This window comes from Atractosteus spatula, chromosome 17 (assembly GCF_055471065.1).
Source record: "Atractosteus spatula isolate fAtrSpa1 chromosome 17, fAtrSpa1.hap1, whole genome shotgun sequence".
Classification (NCBI taxonomy): Eukaryota; Metazoa; Chordata; class Actinopteri; order Semionotiformes; family Lepisosteidae; genus Atractosteus; species Atractosteus spatula.
In genome coordinates this window covers 5761818-5786655 of record NC_142722.1, presented here as the reverse complement: position 1 = coordinate 5786655, position 24838 = coordinate 5761818, and the positions used below count along the sequence as shown (strand labels likewise).

Below are 24838 nucleotides of genomic sequence, written 5' to 3'. Positions count from 1 at the left end.
CAAAAAAAGAACTGATAACATCATCAGCTTAATTATTTTACATATTTTAAAATAAGCACAAATGGCCTATTTTAGTTAGTTCATGCTCTTGAACATTAATATATTTAAATTATTCACAATGGATGTAATATTAAATTACTAAAAGTTTTTTCTTCTCATAATGATGGTCCAGTAAGTACATAAAAACAAAAAAAAATATTGGCTTTTTTACATGATATATCTTACATAAAAAAATCTTTTTGTTCTTACAAAATCTACCAAACAGTGAAGTCAAATGGCAAAATGAGGTTTACACCAATGAATCAATGCCTTGTAAATAATACTGTGATCTAGGGACTCTGTTCAGTAAGTGATCTCAGCTACAGAAGCTACAGAAGACAAAGGAGACCAGACAGGCAGCCTGTGATGCCGAAATACAGCAACAGCAATTCACTGTCACAATAAAGATTACACACCTCTAAACAACTGTGCCCTGACTGTCAATTTCTATGTGTGCATGAATTTAGATATTACAAATACCAATAAATTATGGAGTCTATATGAGAACCTGGATAAAGCTGTCAACTGCAGTATTGTGAAATTAAACAATAGTTGTTGATTTTGAAGTCATCAATGTTATCATCAACATCATCACTGTTATAAAACCCCTGTCAATATTATCAATCAGTCAACCAATATCTTTAAATGTGTATAGAGCCTTCAAGAGCCAACACTACAAGGAATCCAACAGTAAATAAATGAATAAGAATTTAGGAAAAACAATGAAATCCATTTTAAAGCATAATTAATACAAGTTATTACTATATTATGTATTATATTATATACTTGAAACACTATCCTCTCTTATTCCTTATTCTGACTTGATAAGTATTTTAAAAGGCTCTGGCTGATATTAATTGTGAATATCAAGTTATATGCTACAGTGGAACATACATAAATAACTTTAATTTTTTAATTAATTTAATTTTTTAAATTCTACTGCCTCAGAAGCAGAAATAAATAAGATGAAGAAATATACAGCCTTAATGCTGAGGCATCTAAACTGATCTCCCAAACTTGGTAAGGGCTCTACTGAGGACACAAGACCTTACAACTAAACATTGTATCAAAAATGTGTATAGCATGTCGACAATTAAACATTGTATCAAAAATGTGTATAGCATGTCAACATAAATTAACTGTGTGAGCGAAAGGTAAATTAATATATTTATTGTTTTTCTAATGGACAGCAAAATTACAGATTATTTTAATTTGAACATCAGCCAAAAATGAAAAACAAGACAAGACGTGACTTCATTGTGCATCAGAAAGGGTTGAAATTTGTCGTTGGCATCATTATAAAAAAGCTACAAAAACAAATAAACAGTTAACATAAAATAAATACACATTAAAAACCAAGAACAGTCCTAGTCATGCAATACTCATACACACCTCTCAGTCTGCCCATATTAGCATTACAATTAAACCAATAGCTTCATACAGCAAACAGACACTTACCTGCATTTAATATTCCACTTGCACAGGGAACAAAAGTCACTCTAAACCACCTTCCTGAAGGTAGCAAATTAAAAATTGGAATACTGAAGAAGATGGAGGGGTCATCAATGATAAGTTGTGCTTTCCTTCAAACAGTGATACAATACAACTCTTTAAGCTGTGTCTGGTCAGCCAAATAATTTTACTAGCAATATTAACAATTCTGGCTATTTCCCTTTAATTATAATACTCTGGCTACCATACCATAGTGATACCAAAAGTAAGAATGCTTTTACTAACATTCTATAAACCCTCTCCAAAACCTTATGACTCACCCAGGCTCTTTCAGCTTCCTGATCAAAATATACACTGACTGATCTTCTTATAAATGTAATTGACATTTTGTGTGAAGTTGCTATTCTAAACACTGGGACACATCCACAGAACTTTTAATAATGGTCAGAGTTAAAAAAATCTAATGCATTATTATTGCATGTTGGCAGGTCTTTGGTTTTAATTTATATCCAAAGTCTTAGCACTCTTTACATGAAGCTGTAATCAAGAGTGGAAAATCTCCCTCCAGTTCACAGCCTGGTCTTAGGAAAGGACACAAGAGCTGCTCACACTGATCACAGGACATGGACCTGGGGGACACAGGGAGACCCCTGGAATACAGAGGCGCAGGCCTGCTCAAGGGTTTAAAGGTGTAGTATCCTCTCATGAGGCACCAGTAATGTAGGTGTTTGGGCATTTGCTGGGACAATTATGAATTGTGGCAGTAAGTCACAAAATGATTCCTTTGGTGGTCTTAGAATCCAACCATGCGGTATAACTCAAACAACGCACACACACAGGTACTAATACACGAGAATACATTTATTAATACATAGAATGTGCATGTAAACCTAACAGATCTTATCGTGAGGGTTAGCAGAATACAAAAGGTATATATTCATTCAGTCACGAAGATTTACACATATCAAGAGGACATACATTCAGTATATCATTCATTAAGACCGTTTCGTAAAGGAACTTGGTTACAACTTCTACACTAGATACTCAAAACAAGTACATCACTCATAGGAACTAAATTGATATCAACTGGTTGAGATAACAATTGAATTCTCGAGCGGTAATGCAGTGAAGTTGAATACTCATCCAATCTCTGGGGATTCAGATCTCCTGCAGACACAAAGAAGCAAAGGCAGGCTTGTTGCTGTCCAATCCGCGCTCTCTGGCTCGGCGCCAAGCAGTGCTCGGTGTGGCTTGCGACGAGGGAGAGATCCCTGCTGCTCCGCGCTGCCGATGCTCACTGAAGACGCGCTAGTTAGTGTTGGCTGAAACTAGCAGAGTTTGTGGGGGAGAAAAGTGACTGTGGGTCCCAGCAGGTCAGGAAGAGGACCGATTCATTCCTGATGAAGCGCTACAGTAGTTCTGAATACTGATTCAGCTGTCCACAGTCCCGACCCGTTCACGAGGCTTGCTGCTGGTGCTAACCTCGGGTGAATCCTTTGGTTACGCGCTGGTAACCTCCGCTCTCGACTCTTAGAACAAAGGAAAGTTCTGGCACTCAGACACACTGGCCGTTACATGGTGGTCCGGGGTGAGTCTGAGGATGTTTAGGAGGAGCCCTGAGGCTGAATGTTCAGCAAGCGCGCTGCGAGGATGTCCTGCGCTTGGGAACTGTGTTCCCTTGGGAACTGTTCTGCTCTGCGGGCCGTCCTGCCCTTCGGAGCGTCCTGGCCTTCGGAACAGTCCACAGGAGCTCTGTGTTGCCTGTTTTTACCTGGAGGAACTACAGGTTGTTCATTGGTTGAAAGTTTCATGGGCATCAGAGACCCACGTGGGGTTAACCTGCCCTACCAGTTCCTGATTGGCTGGTGATGAGTAACCATGCACTCTGACCTTAGAGTCATAAACCAGCTTTGAATAACACTTTCCCTTAGAATTTCAGACTTTTAGGTGCCAGAATTGAGATTTTTAAGGTTGCTGGAGAATCTCAGGAATTGGGGAGCTGTTCCATATCAGGACACTCTATAGGCTAGAAAAACACCTTAATTGTGAACTGTATCAGGCATCACTGAGATGAAGGAGAGAGGGACTGGCAAGGGAGCAGCTATTGTGATGATCAACTGGCTCCTGTGTTTAGCAACATTTATAATACTTCACTTCTTCACCAGAAAGTCCCTCACAGTTTTAAAATATCCACTACAATACCTGTTCATAAATCCCTAAAAGTATCCTGCCTCAACGGTTGCAGACCAGCTGCTCTGACTTTGGTGGCTGTGAAAGCCTTTGAGCGTCTAGTGCTTAAGCACCTCCAGCACTGTACATCTCCCCTGCTGGATTCTCACCAGTTTGCCTACAGGGCCAACAGGTCTGTTGAAGACACCATTAACCTGGATCTCCATTGTATACCCCAGCATTTGGAGAAGCCTAGTTCCTATGCCTGCACCTTTTTTTTTGGATTTCAGCCCAGCATTCAATACCATTAATGCAGATAAATTAGTCAGTAAACTGACAGACTTGAAAGCTCGCTTTGTCTTCTGTCATATTTAAATCTGTACTGTATAAGTTGTATACATGTCGTATCTGTGTTCTTCACTGTACCAAAAGCAAAGTCCACCAGCTATTGTTGAATGGCAATAAAGAATAAAGAAAGTTATACTCCGATATAGAAAATGTCAAATACTGTTTGACTAACAATGTCCTAGACCAGAGATCTGAACTACACTGGCCATCTGATATGACATCAGAGAGCATCCCACGTGGTTTCCCTTTTTATCAACCTTTGCCCGAGAAACACCTTGGATTGACACTGTGAGACTGAGATTGAGATTGCTTTGGATTGACATATTAGCCAGGTCAGCTGTTGCCTTCAGCAATGCACAAAAGGCACGTGAACTACCAATCAGTCGTCTCAATCAAAAGCTGAGAGTTCACTTTCTGTTATGTAACATTTTTATAAAAAAAGTGTCACAGCTAGATTATATTTTACATAACATTTCTTTGAAATTTTTATACTGGTCAGAATACAATGTGTACTTCATATAATTTATTTGTCTTGCTCAGACACAGATGTCTGACACTGAAGGAAAACAAGATACATGAAACATTACTGTGGAGCGGTTTATAGAGCCATCTTGTGTTCGGGAACGGTATTTCCTCAAAATTGGCTACTCAAATGGAATTATTTCTTATTAGAACTAATAGAAATAAGCTTATAGTAGGATTTTGTAGAGAATACTATGCAGATCGCGATCAATACCACAATTAAAATTTTCTTCGCAGTACAGAAGGGAACTGATTTTACCCACATTAATTAATCTCCTATTTCACCATTTGTAAAAGGTGTTAGAATACAGTAAGTGATATGCGGTTGAGTACCCAACTGTCATTTTCCCTCAAAGGCGACTCGCGTTTACACTTCATGCAAGTTCGCCAAGTTAATTGTTCGCAGGAGTCTCAAACCCCAGACGTGCAATTACAGCATGAACAAGGATCTGCTCCTGCGATTAGTTCGCATATTAAAACTCAACAGCAGCATCACCAGATACTCATTTCGCCACACGATGATTTCTCTGAACCTCACTGTGCCGTTAGCGGTGGACTTTAATGACGCTGCAGATTATTTCATTTTTATAGCCAATCTACTAATTGCCACCAGTGCTGTTCTCGTGGCTGGCTCGGTGGTGTTGGGTATTATTTGTAAAAAGTCACTTCGAGCTCAAAACAGATTCATTTTCATGCTGAACACCAGCATATCCGACACTTTGTCTGGGGTAGGTGGTTACTACATCGGACTGTTTGATGTTCAGGAGGGTTTTCCTTCCAGGAATGGTACTTATTACATCGTACCCATGTTACTGAGTGTCAATATTCTGACCATCATGTCTGCACAGTTGGACCGATTCCTTGCTGTAGTTTATCCTTATACTTACAATCGTTATATAACAACAACTGTAGTTATAGAAGTTTGTTTCTTCTCTTGGTTTTACACTTACTTATTCCTCACAGTTCAGCACCTCGTGACGATAGAAGTGGTTGCAGAAATACGCGCATACAGCGTTTTAGCGTTTCAGGTAGTAATAGTCACTAAAGTGCTGTTGAACGTGAAACTGTACCTCATCGCTAAATACCAGATTGCTCGGGACCCGCCGGGTCCAGAGAGAGACAGCAAGAAAGAGTCCCTGAGACTCATCATCGTGGTGGTAGTCTGCTTCCTGGCGCTCTGGACTCCTCGCTTTTACTACGTTATCGTGGTTGAAATGACCGGGTCGAGATACATGTTCAAGAACAACGCCAGCGACCCTCTGGGCTTGATGATAAGATTCACTTCAACCTGCACCCCCGGACTGTACATCTGGGGGAGCCCCGCTCTCAGGGAGTCTGTGCTGAAGACCGTGTGGGGGAGAGTCTGTCCTCCACCGAGAATAAGGTAGGAACTGTATTGAGAGGACAGAAATATATCCTAAAGTGCATGAATTCTATCCTGCTCTTTGTGATTCAGCTGTTTTTTTTACCTGAGCTTTCAGTTGTTTCTCTGGTCCTCAATTGGTTCAAAATCTTATATTTCTTTTTTTTGTTGTTGTTCTCCTGAAGGAAAACGTTTGTTCAGATTACAATAAGAATATTGCTGTATGAATACAGACATTCAGCAGAACTTCACATAGAATTTCATTTAAAATTCATAATTAAAAATAAGAATACTATTGTAATTTAGGCATTTTTGTATAATACACAAAGCTATCAATATATGTATGGAAACATCATGTATATTATACAAAGTTTAGAATTTAAAATTCATGCATGTTATCTGAATTTATTTTGTTTCTTGACATACAGTAGGCTAATACTGGAATTTTTCTATTCTTCCTCAGTGAAGTTAAAAACACTCATGACTCAGTGATCAGTGCTATCTGAGAAGAGAGAGACAGGGTATATGAGATCACTTAATTGGCCATATACAATGTCTTGTATTAGGAATTTGTCTTTTCGCAGACCCCAACTTGCTCTCCATGAGACACACAGCCAGGGAGAGAAGCTTGGGGTCAGAGCTTGTCAATATGAGGTACTACATTGACTTTTCAAGGCTAGAGCTAAATTTGAAATAAGGACTGCGAAGGAATCAGTAAATTCAAGACGAATTTAATGCTCATTTCGCAAACTGGTTTTGCTTTATCAAAGCTGAGATCAAAATCCCACACCCTCTCAAATATGGAACTGTTGTTATAAAAATGGGAATTGTTATATGAAAGATCTAAAAACTTCTTTCTCTGTGTGTTTTTCAGGATCAGCCCAAGTTCCAAAAGAAACCAGAGAAACTGCAAACATTTAGACAAAATGCCAACATAGCAAAAAAAAAGAACTGATAACATCAGCTGAATTATTTTACACATTATTTTAAAATAAGCACAAATGGGCCTATTTTAGTTAGTTCATGCTCTTGAACATTAATATATTTAAATTATTCACGATGGATGTGATATTAAATTACTAAACCCAAAAGGTTTTTTTTGTCCTTTATATGTCTTCTCATAATGATGGTCCAGTAAGTACTTAAAAACTAAAAAAAAATATATTAGCTTTTTTACATGATATATCTTACTTAAAAAATCTTGTTGTTCTTACAAAATCTACTAAACAGAGAAATCAAAATGAGGTTTACACCAGTGAATCAATGATTTTAAATAATACTGTGATCTACTGTAGGGACTCTGTTCAGTAAGTGATCTCAGCTACAGAAGCTACAGACGACAAAGGAGACCAGACAGGCAGCTTGTGATACCTAAATACAGCAACAGCAATTCACTGTCACAATAAAGATTACACACCTCTAAACAACTGTGCCCTGACTGTCAATTTCTATGTGTGCATGAATTTAGATATTATAAATACCAATAAATTATGGAGTCTATATGATCATTTATAGAAAGGTATCAGCATTAAATAATAGTTGTTGATTTTGAAGTTGATATCAGTGTTATCATCAACATCATCACTGTTATAAACCCCTGTCAATATTATCAATCAGTCAACCAATATCTTAAATGTGTATAAAGCCTTCAAGAGCCAGCACTGCAAGGAATCCAACAGAAAATAATTAATAAGAATTTAGGAGAAACAATTAAATCCATTTTAAAGCATAATTAATACAAGTTATTACTATATTATATACTTGAAACACTATCCTCTCTCCTTATTCCTTATTCTGACTTGATATGTATTTTAAAACTTCAGAAATTGTAAGGCTCTGGCTGATATTAATTGTGCATATCAAGTTATATGCTACAGTGGAACATACATAACTAACTTTAATATTTTAATTAATTTAATTTTTTAAATTCTGCTGCCTCAGAAGCAGAAATGAATAAGATGAAGAAATATACAGCCTTAATGCTGAGGCATCTAAACTGATCTCCGAAACTTGGTAAGGGCTCTACTGAGGTCAACAGATCTTCCAACTAAACATTGTATCAAAAATGTGTATAACATGTCAACATAAATTAACTGTGTGAGCAAAAGGTAAATTAATATATTTATTGTCTGTCTTGTCTCTAATGGACAGCAAAATTACAGATTATTTTAATTTGAACATCTGCCAAAAATGAAAAACAAGACAAGACGTGACTTCATTGTGCATCAGAAAGGGTTGAAATTTGTCTTTGGCATCATTATAAAAAAACAACAACAACAAATAAACAGTCAACATGAAATAAATACACATTAAAAACCAAGAACAGTCCTAGTCATGCAATACTTATACACACCTCTCAGTCTGCCCATATTAGCATTACAATTAAACCAATAGCTTCATACAGCAAACAGACACTTACGTGCATTTAATATTCTGCTTGCACAGGGAACAAAAGTCACTCTAAACCACCTTCCTGAAGGTAGCAAATGAAAATGGGAATACTGAAGAAGATGGTGGGGTCATCAATGATAAGTTGTGCTTTCCTTCAAACCGTGATAGAATACAACTCTTTAATCTGTTTCTGTGGTCAGCCAATTATTTTAGTAGCAATATTAACAATTCTGGCTATTTCCTTTTAATTATAATACTCTGGCTACCATACCATAGTGATACCAAAATTAAGAATGCTTTTACTAACATTCTATAAACCCTCTCCAAAACCTTATGACTCACCCAGGCTCTTTCAGCTTCCTGACCAAAATGTACACTGACTAATCTTCTTCTAAATTCAATTGGCATTTTGTGTGAAGTTGCTATTCTAAACACTGAGACACATCTACAGAACTTTTAATAATGGTCAGAGTTAAAAAAATCTAATGCATTATTATTGCATGTTGGCAGGTCTTTGGTTTTAATTTACATCCAAACTCTTATCACTTTTTACTGTACGTGAAGCTGTTATCAAGAGTGGAAAATTAGGGCCTTGGATTGACACTGTGAGACTGAGATTGAGACTGCTTTAGATTGACATATTAGCCAGGTCAGCTGTTGCCTTTAGCAATGCATAAAAGGCACGTGAACTACCGATCAGTCGTCTCAATCAAAAGCTGAGAGTTCACTTTCTGTTATGTAACATTTTTATAAAAAAAAGTGTCACAGCTAGATTATATTTTACAAAACATTTCTTTGAAATTTTTATACTGGTCAGACTACATTGTATACCTCATATAATTCATATGTCTTGCTCAGACGCAGATGTCTGACACTGAAGGAAAACAATGATACATGAAACATTACTGTGGAGCGGTTAATAGAGCCATCTTGTGTTCGGGAACGGTATTTCCTCAAAATTGGCTACTCAAATGGAATTATTTCTTATTAGAACTAATAGAAATAAGCTTATAGTAGGATTTTGTAGAGAATACTGTGCAGATCGCGATCAATACCACAATTAAAATTTTCTTCGCAGTACAGAAGGGAATTGATTTTACCCACATTAATTAATCTCCTATTTCACCATTTGTAAAAGGTGTTAGAATACAGTAAGTGATATGCGGTTGAGTACCCAACTGTCATTTTCCCTCAAAGGCGACTCGCGTTTACACTTCATGCAAGTTCGCCAAGTTAATTGTTCGCAGGAGTCTCAAACCCCAGACGTGCAATTACAGCATGAACAAGGATCTGCTCCTGCGATTAGTTCGCATATTAAAACTCAACAGCAGCATCGTCAGATACGCATTTCGCCACACGATGATTTCTCTGAACCTCACTGTGCCGTTAGCGGTGGACTTTAATGACGCTGCAGATTATTTCATTTTTATAACCAATCTACTAATTGCCACCAGTGCTGTTCTCGTGGCTGGCTCGGTTGTGTTGGGTATTATTTGTAAAAAGTCACTTCGAGCTCAAAACAGGTTTATTTTCATGCTGAACACCAGCATATCCGACACTCTGTCTGGGTTAGGTGGTTACTACATCGGACTGTTTGATGTTCAGGAGGGTTTTCCTTCCAGAAACGGCACCTATTTCATCGTGCCTTCGCTACTGGGAGTCAATATTCTGACCATCTTCTTTTCACAGGTGGACCGATTCCTTGCAGTAGTTTATCCTTATACTTACAATCGTTATGTATCCAGGACTGTAGTTATAGAAGTTTGTTTTTTCGCTTGGTTTTACACATACGTAGTCATGCTGACGATTCAGAACCTTGTTGCGTTAGAAGCCGTTGCAGGAATACGTGCATACGGCGTGTTGACCTTGCAGGCAACAATTATCGTCAAAGTGTTGATGAATGTGAAACTGTACCTCATCGCTAAATACCAGATTGCTCGTGAGCCGCCGGGTCCAGAGAGAGACAGCAAGAAAGAGTCCCTGAGACTCATCATCGTGGTGGTAGTCTGCTTCCTGGCGCTCTGGACTCCTCGCTTTTACTACATTATCTTGGTTGAAATGACTGGGTCGAGATACATGTTCACGAACAGTGCCAGCGACCCTCTGGGCTTGATGATAAGATTCACTTCAACCTGTACCCCCGGACTGTACATCTGGGGGAGCCCCGCTCTCAGGGAGTCTGTGCTGAAGACCGTGTGGGGGAGAAACTGTCCACTTCCGAGAAAAAGGTAGGAACTGTATTAAGAGGAAAACAATATATTCTAAAGTGCATGAATTCTATCCTGCTCTTTGTGATTCCGCTGTTTTCCTTAACTGAGCTTTTAGTTGTTTCTCTGGTCCTCAATTGGGTTAAAAAATTCTGTATACTTGTTGTTGTTTTTTTCTAAAGGAAAACGTATGTTCAGATTGCTATATGAATAATGAATGTTGCTGAATGAATGCAGAACGTCGGCACACCCTCACACAGAATTTCATTTAGAATTCATAATTAAAAATGAGAATTATATTTTATTTTTGCATTGTTGTACAACTACAGAATGCTATCAATATATTGATGGAAACATCATATATAGTTCAGTTGTGTAGCTGAGTAAGCATGCATAGGCTGCAAAAGAACAAGTAAAGGTTTATTCCATGCTGAAAAGAGAAGAAAGAAAACACAACGTTTCGGCCGTGGAGCTTCTTTAGATGAAGACCTCACATGTGAAGAAGGCTTCCTCACACCTGAAGAAGGCTCCACAGCTGAAACGTTGTGTTTTCTTTCTTCTTCTATTTTCAGCATGGAATATACATAACATCATATATTTTTGACACAATTTAGAATTTAAGGACTGCGAAGAAATCAGTTAATTCAAGATGTTTTTAATGCTCATTTAAAAAATTATTCTTTTTCAGAGCTGAGATCAAAAACCCACCCTTTCTCAAATATGGAACTATTGTTTTAAAAATGGGAATTGATATATGAAATATCTAAAAACTTCTTTCAATGTTTGTTTTTCAGGATCAGCCCAAGTTCCAGAAGAAACCAGAGAAACTGCAAACATTTAGACAAAATGCCAAGAGCAGCGAAGGGGAAATGATATCATCATCAGCTTCGTGATTTTACACAGTCCTAGAGAACTACGTACCCAGCGAAGCACAGACAGGCTCATTTTAGTTAGTTCATTCTCTTTAACACTGACATATTTAAATTATTCACAATGGATGTAATGTTAGAGTAATAAACCAAAACTATTTTGTCCTTTATCTCTCTTCTCATAATGAAGCTTCAGTAAGTAGTCAAAAAAACTAAAATAATTATTACATTTTTTACATGCTATATCTTGCATAAGAAATATTTTTGTTCTGCTCTTGAACATTAATATATTTAAATTATTCACGATGGATGTAATATTAAATTACTCAACCCAAAAAGTATTTTTTGTCCTTTAAATTTGTTCTCATAATGATGGTCCAGTAAGTACTTAAAAACTAAAAAAAAATATTAGCTTTTTTACATGATATATCTTACATAAAAAATATTTTTGTTCTTCGAAAATCTACTAAACAGAGAAATCAAATGACAAAATGAGGTTTACACCAGTGAATCAATGGCTTTTAACTAATACTGTGATCTAGGGACTCTGTTCAGTAAGTGATCTCAGCTACAGAAGCTACAGAAGACAAATACAGTAACAGGAATTCACTGTCACAATAAAGACTACACACCTCTAAACAACTGTGCCCTGACTGTCAATTTCTATGTGTGCATGAATTTAGATATTATAAATACCAGTAAGCTGGAGAGTCTATGTCAATTGCAAGGCATCAAACAATGCAAAATCTAATCAGAACACACAAGAAACAATTATTAACATTTTAAAGTTAAATTAATACAAGTTATGCCATTGAAAAGCTGCCCTCTGTTATTCTACATTCTGACTTGGTATTTTAGAACTTCAGTGTTTTGTATGTTTGTAGCTGATATTAACCTTGAGTGTCATGTTGAATGCTACAGGGTAAGGTACATAAATAACATTTATTAATGGTTTAAAAATATCTCCTGCCTCAGAGGTTGGAATAAAATAAAGAAATCCACAGACCTATTGCTGACATGAGCATACTGAGACATATGACCTGATCTCCCAAAATTGGTAAGGACTCTACTAAGGAGAATAGACATTAAAGTTAAACATTATATTAAAAATTTGTAAAACATATAAACATAATTAAGGTATATAAGCAAACACAAATATTCATTGTCTGTCTCTAATGGACATGAAAATTACAGATGATCTTAATATGAAAATCTGCCAAAAATTCAAAATTATATCCAAACTCTTAGCACTCTTTCCGTGAAGCTGTTATCAAGAGTGGAAAATCAGGGCCTCTGTCTCCCTGCAGTTCACAGCCTGGTCTTAGGAAAGGACACAAGAGCTGCTCACACTGATCACAGGACATGGACCTGGGGGACACAGGCAGACCCCTGTAATACAGAGGTGCCAGCCTGCTTAAGGGTTTAAAGGGCAGAAAGATATTTCAAATCAGCTGTAAAATGAATTTGCCAGTGAAGTGTCACCAAGAGAGTTAGTCACATGGACAGCAGACACAGATACAGAGAAAGCCTAATCCTATTAGATTTACGATCCCCAAGACTGGAGAGCTGAATTTCTGCACTGGGCATCTAATGTGGCATCAGAGAGCAAACCACATGGTTTCCCTTTTTATCAACCACTGTCTGGATTGAATTAGCAATCAGTCCTCTCAACAACGTGAGAGTGCACTTTCTGTCAGCATGTAACGGTTTTTTAAAAACAAAATGCTACAGCTATAATATATTTAAGCTAACAATTCTTTGAAATGTTTATACTGGTCAGAATATAATGTGTACTTAATATAATTAATTTGTCTTGCTCAGACACGCATGTCTGACACTGAAGGAAAACACAGTCACATGAAATATTAGTATGGAGTGGTTTATAGAGCCATCTTGTGTTCAGAAAAGGCATGTCCTCAGCATTGACGACTCAATTGGGATTATTTTCTATTTAGAACTAATAAAAATAAAATAGTTAAAGAAAAACCGTAAAGTTCATTAAAAAAATATCACTTTTTTTATGAATAAGAGAAACGATAAAACAGGATTCCGTAGAGAAGACTGTGCAGATCGTGCTTTGGCAATAGCTGTGCTTTTGTAAATACAACACTTAAAATTTCCTTCCCAGTACAGAAGGGAATTGATTTTACCCACATTAATTAATCACCTATTTCACCATTTGCAAAAGGTTTTAGAATACAGTAAGTGATATGCGGTTGAGTACCCAACTGTCATTTTCCCTCAAAGGCGACTCGCGTTTACACTTCATGCAAGTTCGCCAAGTTAATTGTTCGCAGGAGTCTCAAACCCCAGACGTGCAATTACAGCATGAACAAGGATCTGCTCCTGCGATTAGTTCGCATATTAAAACTCAACAGCAGCATCGCCAGATACTCATTTCGCCACACGATGATTTCTCTGAACCTCACTGTGCCGTTAGCGGTGGACTTTAATGACGCTGCAGATTATTTCATTTTTATAGCCAATCTACTAATTGCTACCAGTGCTGTTCTCGTGGCTGGCTCGGTTGTGTTGGGTATTCTTTGTAAAAAGTCACTTCGAGCACAAAATCGCTTTCTTTTCATGCTGAACACCAGCATATCTGACACTCTGTCCGGGGTAGGTGGTTACTACATCGGACTGTTTGATGTGCCGCAAGGCTATCCGTCTAGTTACAGTACTTATTACATAGTGCATTCTCTACTGGGAGTCAATATTCTGACCATCTTGTTTTCACAGGTGGACCGATTCCTTGCTGTAGTTTATCCTTATACTTACAATCGTTATGTATCCAGGACTGTAGTTATAGAAGTTTGTTTTTTCGCTTGGTTTCACACATACGTAGTAATGCTGACGATTCAGAACCTCGTTGCGTTAGAAGTGCTTGCAGAAATACGTGCATATAGCGTGTTGACCTTGCAGGCAGTAATAATCGCCAAAGTGTTGATGAATGTGAAACTGTACCTCATCGCTAAATACCAAATATCGCGGGAGCCGCCGGGTCCAGAGAGGGACAGCAAGAAAGAGTCCGTGAGACTCATCATCGTGGTGGTAGTCTGCTTCCTGACTCTCTGGACTCCTCGCTTTTACTGCATTATCGTGGTTGAAATGACCGGGTCTAGATACATGTTCACGAACAACGCCAGCGACCCTCTGGCCATGATGATAAGATTCACTTCAACCTGCACCCCCGGACTGTACATCTGGGGGAGCCCCGCTCTCAGGGAGGCTGTGCTGAAGACGGTGTGGGGGAGAGTCTGTCCTCCACTGAGAATAAGGTACGAACTGTATTAAGAGGAAAGAAATATATTTTAAAGTGCATGAATTCTATCCTGCTCTTTGTGATTCCGCTATTTTTCTTAACTGAGCTTTCAGTTGTTTCTCTGGTCCTCAATTGGGTTAAAACCCTAGTTATATTTCTTGTTTTTTTGTTTGTTGTTGCTCTCCTAAAGGAGATTGCGATAAGAATAATGAACTTTGCTATATGAACACAGAATTTCAGCACATCCTTCACACAGAATTTCATTTAGAATTCATAATTAAAAATGAAAATTGTATTTTTTGCATTGTTGAACAAAAGTTGAACTTATGTACTGCCATATGTAACCAGTACATACATTGTACTGGTACAATGGAATTCCTACATACAGAAACTCTCTGGATTTTAAAAAAATGGTGTAAAACTCAAAGTGCAGACAGTGCATCAAGACAAACAGTAGACAATGTACAAGTAAACAGTTTGAATGTAAACAATGACTGAAGATGTGCAATAAATAAAATTGCAATGAGGTAGATGGTGTAGGTGTGGTCCGAGGGGCATGGCCACATGTGTTTGCCAATCTCACTGCTTGTGGGTAGAAGCTATTGAGGAATCTGGTGGTCAGTGCCCGTATGCTCTTGTATCTCTTGCTTGAGGGCAGCGGGGTGCAGAGCTCATGCTGTATAATGTTGTATAACTACAGAAAGCAATCAATATATTGATGGAAACATCATGTATATTTAAGAAATTTTAGAATTTAAAAGTAGGGCATATTATCAGAAATGTATTTTTATTTCTTGACATACAGTAGGCTAATACTTGAATTTTTCCTATTCTTCCTCAGTCACGCTAGAAACACTCATGACTCAGCGATCAGTTACTTTTCTGTAATACATTAATGTCTCAAGACTAGAGCTAAATTTGAAATAAGGACTGCGAAGGAATCAGTAAATTCAAGACTAGTTTACTGCTCATTTTACAAATTGTTCTGGCTTTATCAGAGCTGAGATAAAAACTCAGCCTCTCTCAACTATGGAACTATTTGTGTAAAGATGGGAATTGTTATATGAAATATCTAAAAAACTATTTCTCTGTGTGTTTTTCAGAATCAGCCCAAGCTCCAAAAGAAACCAGAGAAACTGCAAACATTTAGACAAAATGCCAAGAGCAGCGAATTGGAAATGATATCATCATCAGCTTCATGATTTTACACAGTCCTAGAGAACAACGTACCCAGCGAAGCACAAACAGGTTTATTTTAGTTAGTTCACTTTCTTTAACATGTATATATTTAAATTATTCACCATGAATGTAATATTAAACTACTAAACCAAAACGCTCTTTCTTCTCTTCCAATAATGAAGGTCCAGTAAATACTTAAAACAACGAAAAAAATATTGTATTTCTTACATGCTATATCTTACATAAAAAATATTTTTGTTCTTACAAAATCTACCAAACAGAGAAATCAAATGGCAAAATGATGGTTTACACCAGTGAATCAATGGCTTTTAAATAATACTGTGATCTAGGGACTCTGTTCAGTAAGTGATCTCAGCTACAGAAGCTACAGAAGACAAATACAGTAACAGCAATTCACTGTCACAATAAAGATTACACACCTCTAAACAACTATGCCCTGACTGTCAATTTGTACCGTGTATGTGAATTTACATATGCACCCATAATTTGGAGGAGTCTAGATTTGAACTTAGAGAAACCGTCAGCTGTAGTCTTGTGAAATTAAGTAGCTAGCTGCCGTATCATCCACCAACCATCTGAAGCTCAGCAGGTGTGAGCCTGGCCAGTACCTGGACGATAAACCAGCCAGGAAGGCTAAGATTGCTGCTGGAAGAGATATAAGTGCGGCCAGTAGGCTGCTGTGACCTACTGAGGTCTGTGGTTCTATCTCTCCAGCAGAGTGATGAGGACTATATACTGTAAAAAAAGCACCAACTGATAGCTGATGTGTGGGGAGAGTACTGGCGCACTATGGCTGCCGTCGAACACTGGCGGTGGGGAGTCCCCATTACCTGGAATTATTTATGATTTTTATTACTAAGCAATAGATTTTGATATTGTTCCCGTGGTTGTGGATCAGTCTTATATTAATCAACGTCATCATTGTTAAAGCCCACCAGTGTAATGACGCGGCGCGGTGAAAATAGCCGCGTCTGACTGAGAGCTGACAAGCCGGTCTCGGGTAACTTCAGGTGTGGAACACCGCAACAAAAGAAGAAAAGACAGTAGTGGCAAGGAACAGGGAAAACGCTGAAATAATTAAGCGCAAAAATGTAGGAAAAAAAACTGGTGTAAGAAAACTACAAAGTAGCAAATGCACAGTAGCTCAACTGATGACAGAGCCCCGAGTGAAGGACTTAGAGAAAGTAGTATTTAAAGAAAAATGGAACTAATAAGGAAATAATAATTAAATAATCGTTTAATTGGCCTCCCGCTGTGAAAGTCTTCCCGAGAGTGTTCGAACAGCGCCTGGAGGTGAGCATGCGGGACCGATCACCGACACCGACTCAATAATATCAATCACTCAACCAATATCTTATAACGCCTGTAGAATGCCTTCAAGAGCAAGTATTACAAGGCATCAGACAATACATATAATAGGAATACAGAAGAAACAATGAAAACTATTTTATTGCCATTTGTTCTCACACTTCGTTCTGGCTTGGTAAGTATTTTAAAACATCAGAGTTTTGTATGGTCTTGGCTGAAATTAACCTTGACTATCATGTGATATACTACAGTGTAAAGTACATTAATAAGTGAAATTATTTAAGTTTTTAAAAATATCTATTGACTTAGAACCAGAAATGAATAAGATGAAGAAATATGCAGCCTTAATGCTGATATGAGCATACTCAGGCACTGACCTGATCTACCAAAGGTGGTAAGGGCTCTACTGAGGACAATAGATCTTACAATTAGGCATTGTATTAAAAATGTGTATTACATGTCAACGTTAATTAACTGTGTGAGCAAAAAGTAAACTAAGATATTTATTGTCTGTCTCTAATGGACAGCAAACTTACAGAATACCTAAACTTGAACATCTGCCTAAAATGAAAAATATGATAAGATATAACTTAATCATGCATCCAAAATGGTTTTTTAATTTGTCTTTGGCATCAGCTTACAAAACTACAAAGCAAATAAACACTCAACATGAAATAAATACACATTAAAAACCAAGAACAGTCCTAGTCATGCAATACTCATACACACCTTTCAGTCTGCCCATATTAGCATTACAATTAAACCAATAGCTTCATACAGCAAACAGACACTTACCTGCATTTAATATTCCGCTTGCACAGGGAACAAAAGTCACTCTAAACCACCTTCCTGCAGGTACTATAGCAAATGAAAATAGGAATACTGAAGAAGATGGAGGGGACATCAATGATAAGTTGTGCTTTCCTTCAAACCGTGATAGAATACAACTCTTTAAGCTGTGTCTAGTCAGCCAATTATTTTACTAGCAATATTAACAATTCTGGCTATTTCCTTTTAATTATAATACTCTGGCTACCATACGATAGTGATTCCAAAAGTAAGAATGCTTTTACTAACATTCTATAAACCCTCTCAAAAACGTTATGACTCACCCAGGCTCTTTCAGCTTCCTGATCAAAAATATACACTGACTAATCTTTTTGTGTGAAGTTGCTATTCCTGGGTATTCTAAACAATGAGACACATTCACAGAACTTTTAATAACGGTCAGAGGTCAAATAATCTAATGCATTATTATTGCATGCAGGCACTTCTTTGGTTTTAATTTATATCCAAACTCTTAGCACACTTTACGTGAAGCTGTTATCAAGAGTGGGAAATCTGGGCCTCTGTCTCCCTGCAGTTCACAGCCTGGTCTCAGGAAAGGACACAAGAGCTGCTCACACTGATCACAGGACATGGACCTGGGGGACACAGGGAGACCCCTGTAATACAGAGGCACAGGCCTGTTTAAGGGTTTAAAGGGCAGATATTTCAAATCAGCTGTAAAATGAATTGTTTGCCAGTGAAGTGTCACCAAGAGAGGGAGTCACATGGACAGGTGAAAGCATACACAGATAAAGAGAAAACCTAATCCTACTGGATTTATGATCCCAAAGACTGGAGATCTGAACTCCTGAACTGGGCATCTAATGTGACAGCAGAGAGCATCCCACATGATTTCCCTTTTAATCAACCACTGTCTGGATTGACACACTGAGACTGTTTTGGATTGACACATTAGCCAGGTCAGCTGTTGCCTTCAGCAATGCACAAAAGGCACCTGAACTACCAATGAGGTGTCTCAGTCAACAACATGAGAGTTCACTTTCTTTCAGCTTTCTGTTATGTAACATTCACAGGTAAATTATATTTTATATCACTATTCTTTAAAACTCTTATCCTGCTGAGGATATAATGTGTACTTCATATAATTCATTCGTTTTGTTCAGACACAGATGTCACACTGGAGGAAAACCAAGATGTATGAAACATTATTGTGGATTAGAGAGCCATCTTGTGTTCAGAAACGGCATTTCCTCAGGACTAACTGCTCAGTTGAAATACTTTTCTATTAAAAACTAACTTTTTAGCGACGCATTGTCAAATCAGTTGAAAACATCTAACTTTATGAAAAAAGATTCAGATGAGAATATGGCAGATCGTGCTTTTATACAGTTAATACATTTAAACTTATTCTCTGTACAAAAAGTAATCGATTTCACTTTAGTTCTTTAATTACTCATTCCACTATTTACAAAAGATGTTAGAATATATTAAGTACATTATAGTCTATTGAGCAGCCAACGGTTATTTTCCCTCAAAGGCGACACGCCATGAAATTTCATGCAAGTTCGCCAAGTTAATTGTTCCCAGGAGTCTCAAAACCCCAAAAGTGCAATTACAGTGTGAATAAGGACCTACTCCAGCGATTAGCCCGCATATTAAAACTCAAAGGCAGATCCGCCAGATACCCATTTCACCACGCGATGACTTCTCTGAACCTCACTGTGCCGTTAGCGGTGGATTTTAATGACGCTGCAGATTATTTCATTTTTATAACCAATCTACTAATTGCCACCAGTGCTGTTCTCGTGGCTGGCTCGGTTGTGTTGGGTATTCTTTGCAAAAAAACACTCCGAGGACAAAACAGGTTTATTTTCATGCTGAACACAAGCATAAGCGACACTCTGTCTGGGGTAGGTGGTTACTACATCGGACTGTTTGATGTTCAGGAGGGTTTTCCTTCCAGAAACGGTACCTATTACATACTGCCTTCGCTACTGGGAGTCAATATTCTGACTATCTTTTTTTCTCAAGTGGATCGATTCCTTGCAGTAGTTTATCCTTATGCTTATAATCGTTTTATAACTAGAACTGTAGTTATAGAAGTTTGTTTTTTCGCTTGGTTTTACACGTACTTAATGCTGACGATTCAGAACCTCGTCACTGTTCAAGTGGCTGCACAAATACGATCATATAGCACTTTGACGTTCCAGGCAATCATAATCCTGAAAGTGCTGTTGAACGTGAAACTGTACCTCATCGCTAAATACCAAATTGCTCGGGACCCGCCGGGTCCAGAGACAGACAGCAAGAAAGAGTCCCTGAGACTCATCATCGTGGTGGTAGTCTGCTTCCTGGCGCTCTGGACTCCTCGCTTTTACTGCATTATCGTGTTTCAAATGATTCGGTCCAGATACATGTTTGACAACAACGCCAGCGACCCTCTTAGTATGATGTTAAGATTCACTGCAACCTGTACCCCCGGACTGTACATCTGGGGGAGCCCCGCTCTCAGGGAGGCTGTGCTGAAGACGGTGTGGGGGAGAGTCTGTCCTTCACTGAGAAAAAGGTAAGAGAAACAAAATCCTTAATTGGATATAAAATACTTGATTGATACCTCATAAAATGTTTATGTCTGGATTGCGATAGAAATCATTATTGGTATGAATACCATACACATTTTTTAAATAATAATAATACAAAACGGTTTAAAGTAAAAAAAGAACTGTATATTTTGGTGCAAATAATAATCTGTCTCACATTTCGGAACCAAAAGCTCACAAAGCAGAAAACAAACCAACTCGGCAGTCAGTTGTTTTTGGATTAAATGGTTTTTCGGAAAGCAAATACTGTCTCAATCTTTTTAAAATATGCAGACAAAATTCACATAAGGCTTATCCAAAAATTAACATCTATTTGGTTTTCCAGGGTCCTCCCAGACTCCACAAGGAAGAGCAAACATTTTAAATGAATACCGGCTGAAAAGAGGGGAACTTAAATCAATCGGCACCGTATTTTACCAGCTTTCAAGATAAAGCATTCAACCGTCAAAACTGAAATGGCTTCTCTTTCACTACGTCTTCAGCTGTGTCTGTACCTTATTTTAATACTTAATTTGATTACTGGTTTAGTCAACAACAACAACAACAACAACAAAACTTTTCGTTCGTTTTTTAAAAAAAATGTAAGCATGTAAAGGAAATATGAATACATCGTATTTTATTTGGGCGGAATGTTTTATTCACGTCCGTGCAATCTCTATTAGTGATCAGCCTTTTAAATAATATTAACAGTGGAATTAACACAAAAGTTACACTATAAATACATCTTCTATTTAATTTCTGCTTCTCATTAGTCTTTTCTGTCCAGACTGAAACAGTCCCTTCTTTTTCAATTCCTTTATTTCCTTCCCAATGTTGGAGAGTGACCCTCACACACCGTCAGGACGGGTCAAAACTAACAAGAGGACATGACGGTTTGTTGCTGCTGTTTCATTTCATAACCAGTGCTGGGATTTAATTATTCGAAAACATCAGGCCACTTGTGTTCTCTGAACACCTCATAAGAGCAATTACTAAAATAAGAATTATAAACCCCATATATATATATTTCTTATTGGATGCAACGTGTTTTCAGTCTGATTTGTGTAACTGAATGTATATTTTGAAAGGTTAAAGTTTTTTTTCTGAATGGGTCCCTACATTCCTGTTATCAAACGTGTTTGTCACTAAGTAACTATGATCACATTTTCCTTCCGGTTTCACCTGATCACTGTGGACGCTGTAGACTACTTCAGTATCTTTATAGTTCAATAATTGTTTTAAAATTAAGCTTCCTTGGAAAAAGTCATCAGCCAGTTTTGTAATTAACCTATTTAATTAGGTTCAAATAAAGTTTCAGTAGAAGAACAAACACAGGTTTCACTGAAGGAGCAAAGCTTTAATTTAATCAGCAGTACTTTACAACCAATTTACAACTCACTCTTCTCTGGCTGCTCTGCGAGCTTCGCTATGTGAGTGTGTGGATTTACATATTGGGCTTAATAACAGCCATTTATTTAGAGAGCCTGTATGTCATCACAGGAAAAGGTAGCATCACCATCATCATCATTACAACCCCAGATACTAATAGTCAGGGTGAGCACAGCAAAATACTGAGCAATATATTCAGTATATACAAATAAAACATAGAAGAATCAACAGATACCTTTAAAATGACCATCGCAAGTACTTTATAGCACACATGAAATTATTAATTTAAAGATTTATATCAAATGTGATCATTGTGTTTTTAAAATCCCTTCTGACTCAGAGTGATGAATAAGTGAGTCAAGAATGCAAGAGCTTCAGAGCCGACATGAGCAGACTCAGACATCTGACCTGAACTCCCAGTGCAATCAGGGGCTCTACTAAAACATTTAAACATGAAAGATAAACATTATATTGAACATAAGTAAGACCAATTTCCTTATCAAGAGCAGTAAATTGAGAAGATCGATTTTAACATAGAACAGGACAACTCTAAAGGACAAGGGTAGAGAATAGATTAATCTGAGCAAATAGAACTCTACATTATGCTCAAAGGGGCTGCATTTGTCAAAAATAGTTGATTTGAAGAAATGGTAAACTATCACAACTTTCTCAAAAGTAGTTTTGCCCTGCAGAAGACGTTTTACCAGCTGTGGCAAATCAAGGCCTCTCTCTCCACAGAGTTCACACTCTGACCTTAGGAAAAGACCAGACCTGCATGTGCTGACCACAGTTCTCAGACTCCAGGGGTATGAGACAGCCCTCAAGACACAGAGGCACAAGACTGCTTTAAGATTTACAAATCAGAAAAAAAAACATTCTAATAGCCCCTGTAAAATTAACTGATAGCCAAAGAAGTGTCACTGTGTGACAGTCACATGGGCAGGTATGTTATATGTGCTGATGCAGATCCAAGGCACAAGAGTCCTGATCTCCTGCTGTCGGTTTTCTCACATCTCCATGGTGACAGTTGACCCCCGACCCAGGATGAACTGATGAAGCTCTGTATCAGGTGTGGGAAGCTGCCTGTACAATCTAATTGGATTGACAAACTAGCCAGGTCAGCTGTTGCTGTGTTGTAGTGATACACTAGAGGCACATGGACTACCCATCAGTCCTCTCTATAAGTTCACCTTGTGTCGGCTTTCTGTGAATAAAGTTCCTTAAAATCTTTCACAACTTGAGGATATTTCTTATAAAGATCCTTTTGGAATTCGATACCAGTAATGATATAATGTGTAACGTTCATCATACGCTTCTCCTGCCCAGATACAGAAGTCTCATACTTGGGGAAACCCAAAGTAAAATAACGTTATTAAGGATTACGGATCCACCATGTATTCAGAATGGACATTTCCTTAGGATTGACAGATCAACTGAAACCGTCTGTTTAGAAACACAACTGATTGAAAGACCAAGTCATGAATAACTTCAAAGTTGTTTGAATAGCACTAATCTTTTCATACACACGAGAAAAGCAAAAACCGGATTACGCATTTTTTTTTCCAGCGGAGTACACATTTCCTACTCAGTCACCAGCCGTGCGTTTGTAAATGCGACATCTTGAGCGTTTCTTCTACTTACAAGCTAATACATTCATCAATCGCCAATTTAATCATTTACGAAAGCTGATAAAACAAATTAAGTAAATTATATTCTGTTGTTTATCCATCTGTTATCCTCCGCGTAAGATTTCACATTCACAACATAATTATTCCCAGGAGGTCAGAAGACCCAAATGTGCAATTACCGTGTCAAAAAGAATCATTTCGTGTCCTCATTTGACCTATTAAAACTCGAAGGCAGCATCGCCAGATATTCATTTGCTACACCATGGTTTCTCTGAACCTCACTGTGCCGTTAGCGGTGGACTTTAATGACGCTGCAGATTATTTCATTTTTATAACCAATCTGCTAATTGCGACCAGTTCTGTTCTCGTGGCTGGCTCGGTGATGTTGGGTATTATTTGTAAACGATCGCTACGAGCGCAGAACAGGTTTATTTTCATGTTGAACACCAGCATAAGTGACACTCTGTCTGGGGTAGGTGGTTACTACATCGGACTGTTTGACGTGCAGGAGGGCTATGCGTCCAGTAACGACACCTATTACATCGTACCTATGCTATTGAGTGTCAATATTATGACCATCTTGTTTTCACAGGTGGACCGATTCCTTGCTGTAGCTTATCCTTTTGTTTACACTCGTTTTATAACTAGAACTGTAGTTATAGAAGTTTGTTTTTTCGCTTGGTTTTACACGTACTTACTGCTGGCGATTCTGAACCTTGTTACGTTCGAAGTGGTTACAAAAATACGTGCATATAGCGTTTTGACCTTGCAGGCTATAATAGTCTCCAAAGTGCTGTTGAACGTGAAACTGTACCTCATCGCTAAATACCAGATTGCTCGGGAGCCGCCGGGTCCAGAGAGAGACAGCAAGAAAGAGTCCCTGAGACTCATCATCGTGGTGGTAGTCTGCTTCCTGGCGCTCTGGACTCCTCGCTTTTACTGCATTATGGTGCTTCAAATGACTGGCTCCAGATACATGTTTAGAAACTACGCCAACGACCCTTTCAGTATGATGTTAAGGTTCACTTCAACAAGTACCCCCGGACTGTACATCTGGGGGAGCCCCGCTCTCAGGGAGGCTGTGCTGAAGACGGTGTGGGGGAGAGTCTGTCCTCCACTGAGAAAAAGGTAAGAACTCCAGCAAGAGAAGAAAAAAATACAATCTAAACCGTATGAAAATAAAATTCACTTTACCGCTACTTTACCCGCTACTTTACCTTTGCCTACTGCCCTGTCTCTCTCACACCTGAAGAAGGCTCCACGGCCGAAACGTTGTGTTCTCTTTCTTCTTTTTTTTCAGCATGGAATAAACCTATTACTTGT

General features: G+C 38.0%; 5 protein-coding genes across 5 annotated transcripts; all 5 read left to right on the top strand.

Moving 5' to 3' along the window:
- The first annotated feature begins 5048 nt into the window (after nt 1-5048).
- LOC148818932 (uncharacterized) lies at nt 5049-6831 on the top strand. Its single transcript, XM_088935309.1, has 2 exons — nt 5049-5914; nt 6768-6831. The coding sequence occupies exons 1-2, from the start codon at nt 5049-5051 to the stop codon at nt 6829-6831; spliced, it is 930 nt and encodes a 309-aa protein (XP_088791435.1).
- A 2812-nt stretch (nt 6832-9643) lies between these two features.
- LOC148818931 (uncharacterized) lies at nt 9644-11364 on the top strand. Its single transcript, XM_088935573.1, has 2 exons — nt 9644-10512; nt 11286-11364. The coding sequence occupies exons 1-2, from the start codon at nt 9644-9646 to the stop codon at nt 11362-11364; spliced, it is 948 nt and encodes a 315-aa protein (XP_088791699.1).
- Nucleotides 11365-13769: 2405 nt separating this feature from the next.
- On the top strand, nt 13770-14654 carry LOC148818930 (uncharacterized). Its single transcript, XM_088935956.1, has one exon. It carries the CDS (start codon nt 13770-13772, stop codon nt 14652-14654), a length of 885 nt encoding a protein of 294 aa, XP_088792082.1.
- A 4965-nt stretch (nt 14655-19619) lies between these two features.
- Nucleotides 19620-20489, top strand: LOC148818929 (uncharacterized). The gene has a single exon (XM_088935955.1). It carries the CDS (start codon nt 19620-19622, stop codon nt 20487-20489), a length of 870 nt encoding a protein of 289 aa, XP_088792081.1.
- Nucleotides 20490-23777: 3288 nt separating this feature from the next.
- Nucleotides 23778-24647, top strand: LOC148818928 (uncharacterized). The gene has a single exon (XM_088935313.1). It carries the CDS (start codon nt 23778-23780, stop codon nt 24645-24647), a length of 870 nt encoding a protein of 289 aa, XP_088791439.1.
- Nucleotides 24648-24838: the final 191 nt, after the last annotated feature.

What these genes read in the sequence shown, in the direction of transcription:
- LOC148818932 (XM_088935309.1), top strand. Translation starts at nt 5,049, where the DNA reads ATGATTTCTCTGAACCTCACTGTGCCGTTAGCGGTGGACTTTAATGAC. An exon ending in TGTCCTCCACCGAGAATAAG is followed by an intron (nt 5,915 to 6,767) that starts GTAGGAACTGTA and finishes TGTGTTTTTCAG; the next exon opens with GATCAGCCCAAGTTCCAAAA.
- LOC148818931 (XM_088935573.1), top strand. Translation starts at nt 9,644, where the DNA reads ATGATTTCTCTGAACCTCACTGTGCCGTTAGCGGTGGACTTTAATGAC. An exon ending in TGTCCACTTCCGAGAAAAAG is followed by an intron (nt 10,513 to 11,285) that starts GTAGGAACTGTA and finishes TTTGTTTTTCAG; the next exon opens with GATCAGCCCAAGTTCCAGAA.
- LOC148818930 (XM_088935956.1), top strand. Translation starts at nt 13,770, where the DNA reads ATGATTTCTCTGAACCTCACTGTGCCGTTAGCGGTGGACTTTAATGAC.
- LOC148818929 (XM_088935955.1), top strand. Translation starts at nt 19,620, where the DNA reads ATGACTTCTCTGAACCTCACTGTGCCGTTAGCGGTGGATTTTAATGAC.
- LOC148818928 (XM_088935313.1), top strand. Translation starts at nt 23,778, where the DNA reads ATGGTTTCTCTGAACCTCACTGTGCCGTTAGCGGTGGACTTTAATGAC.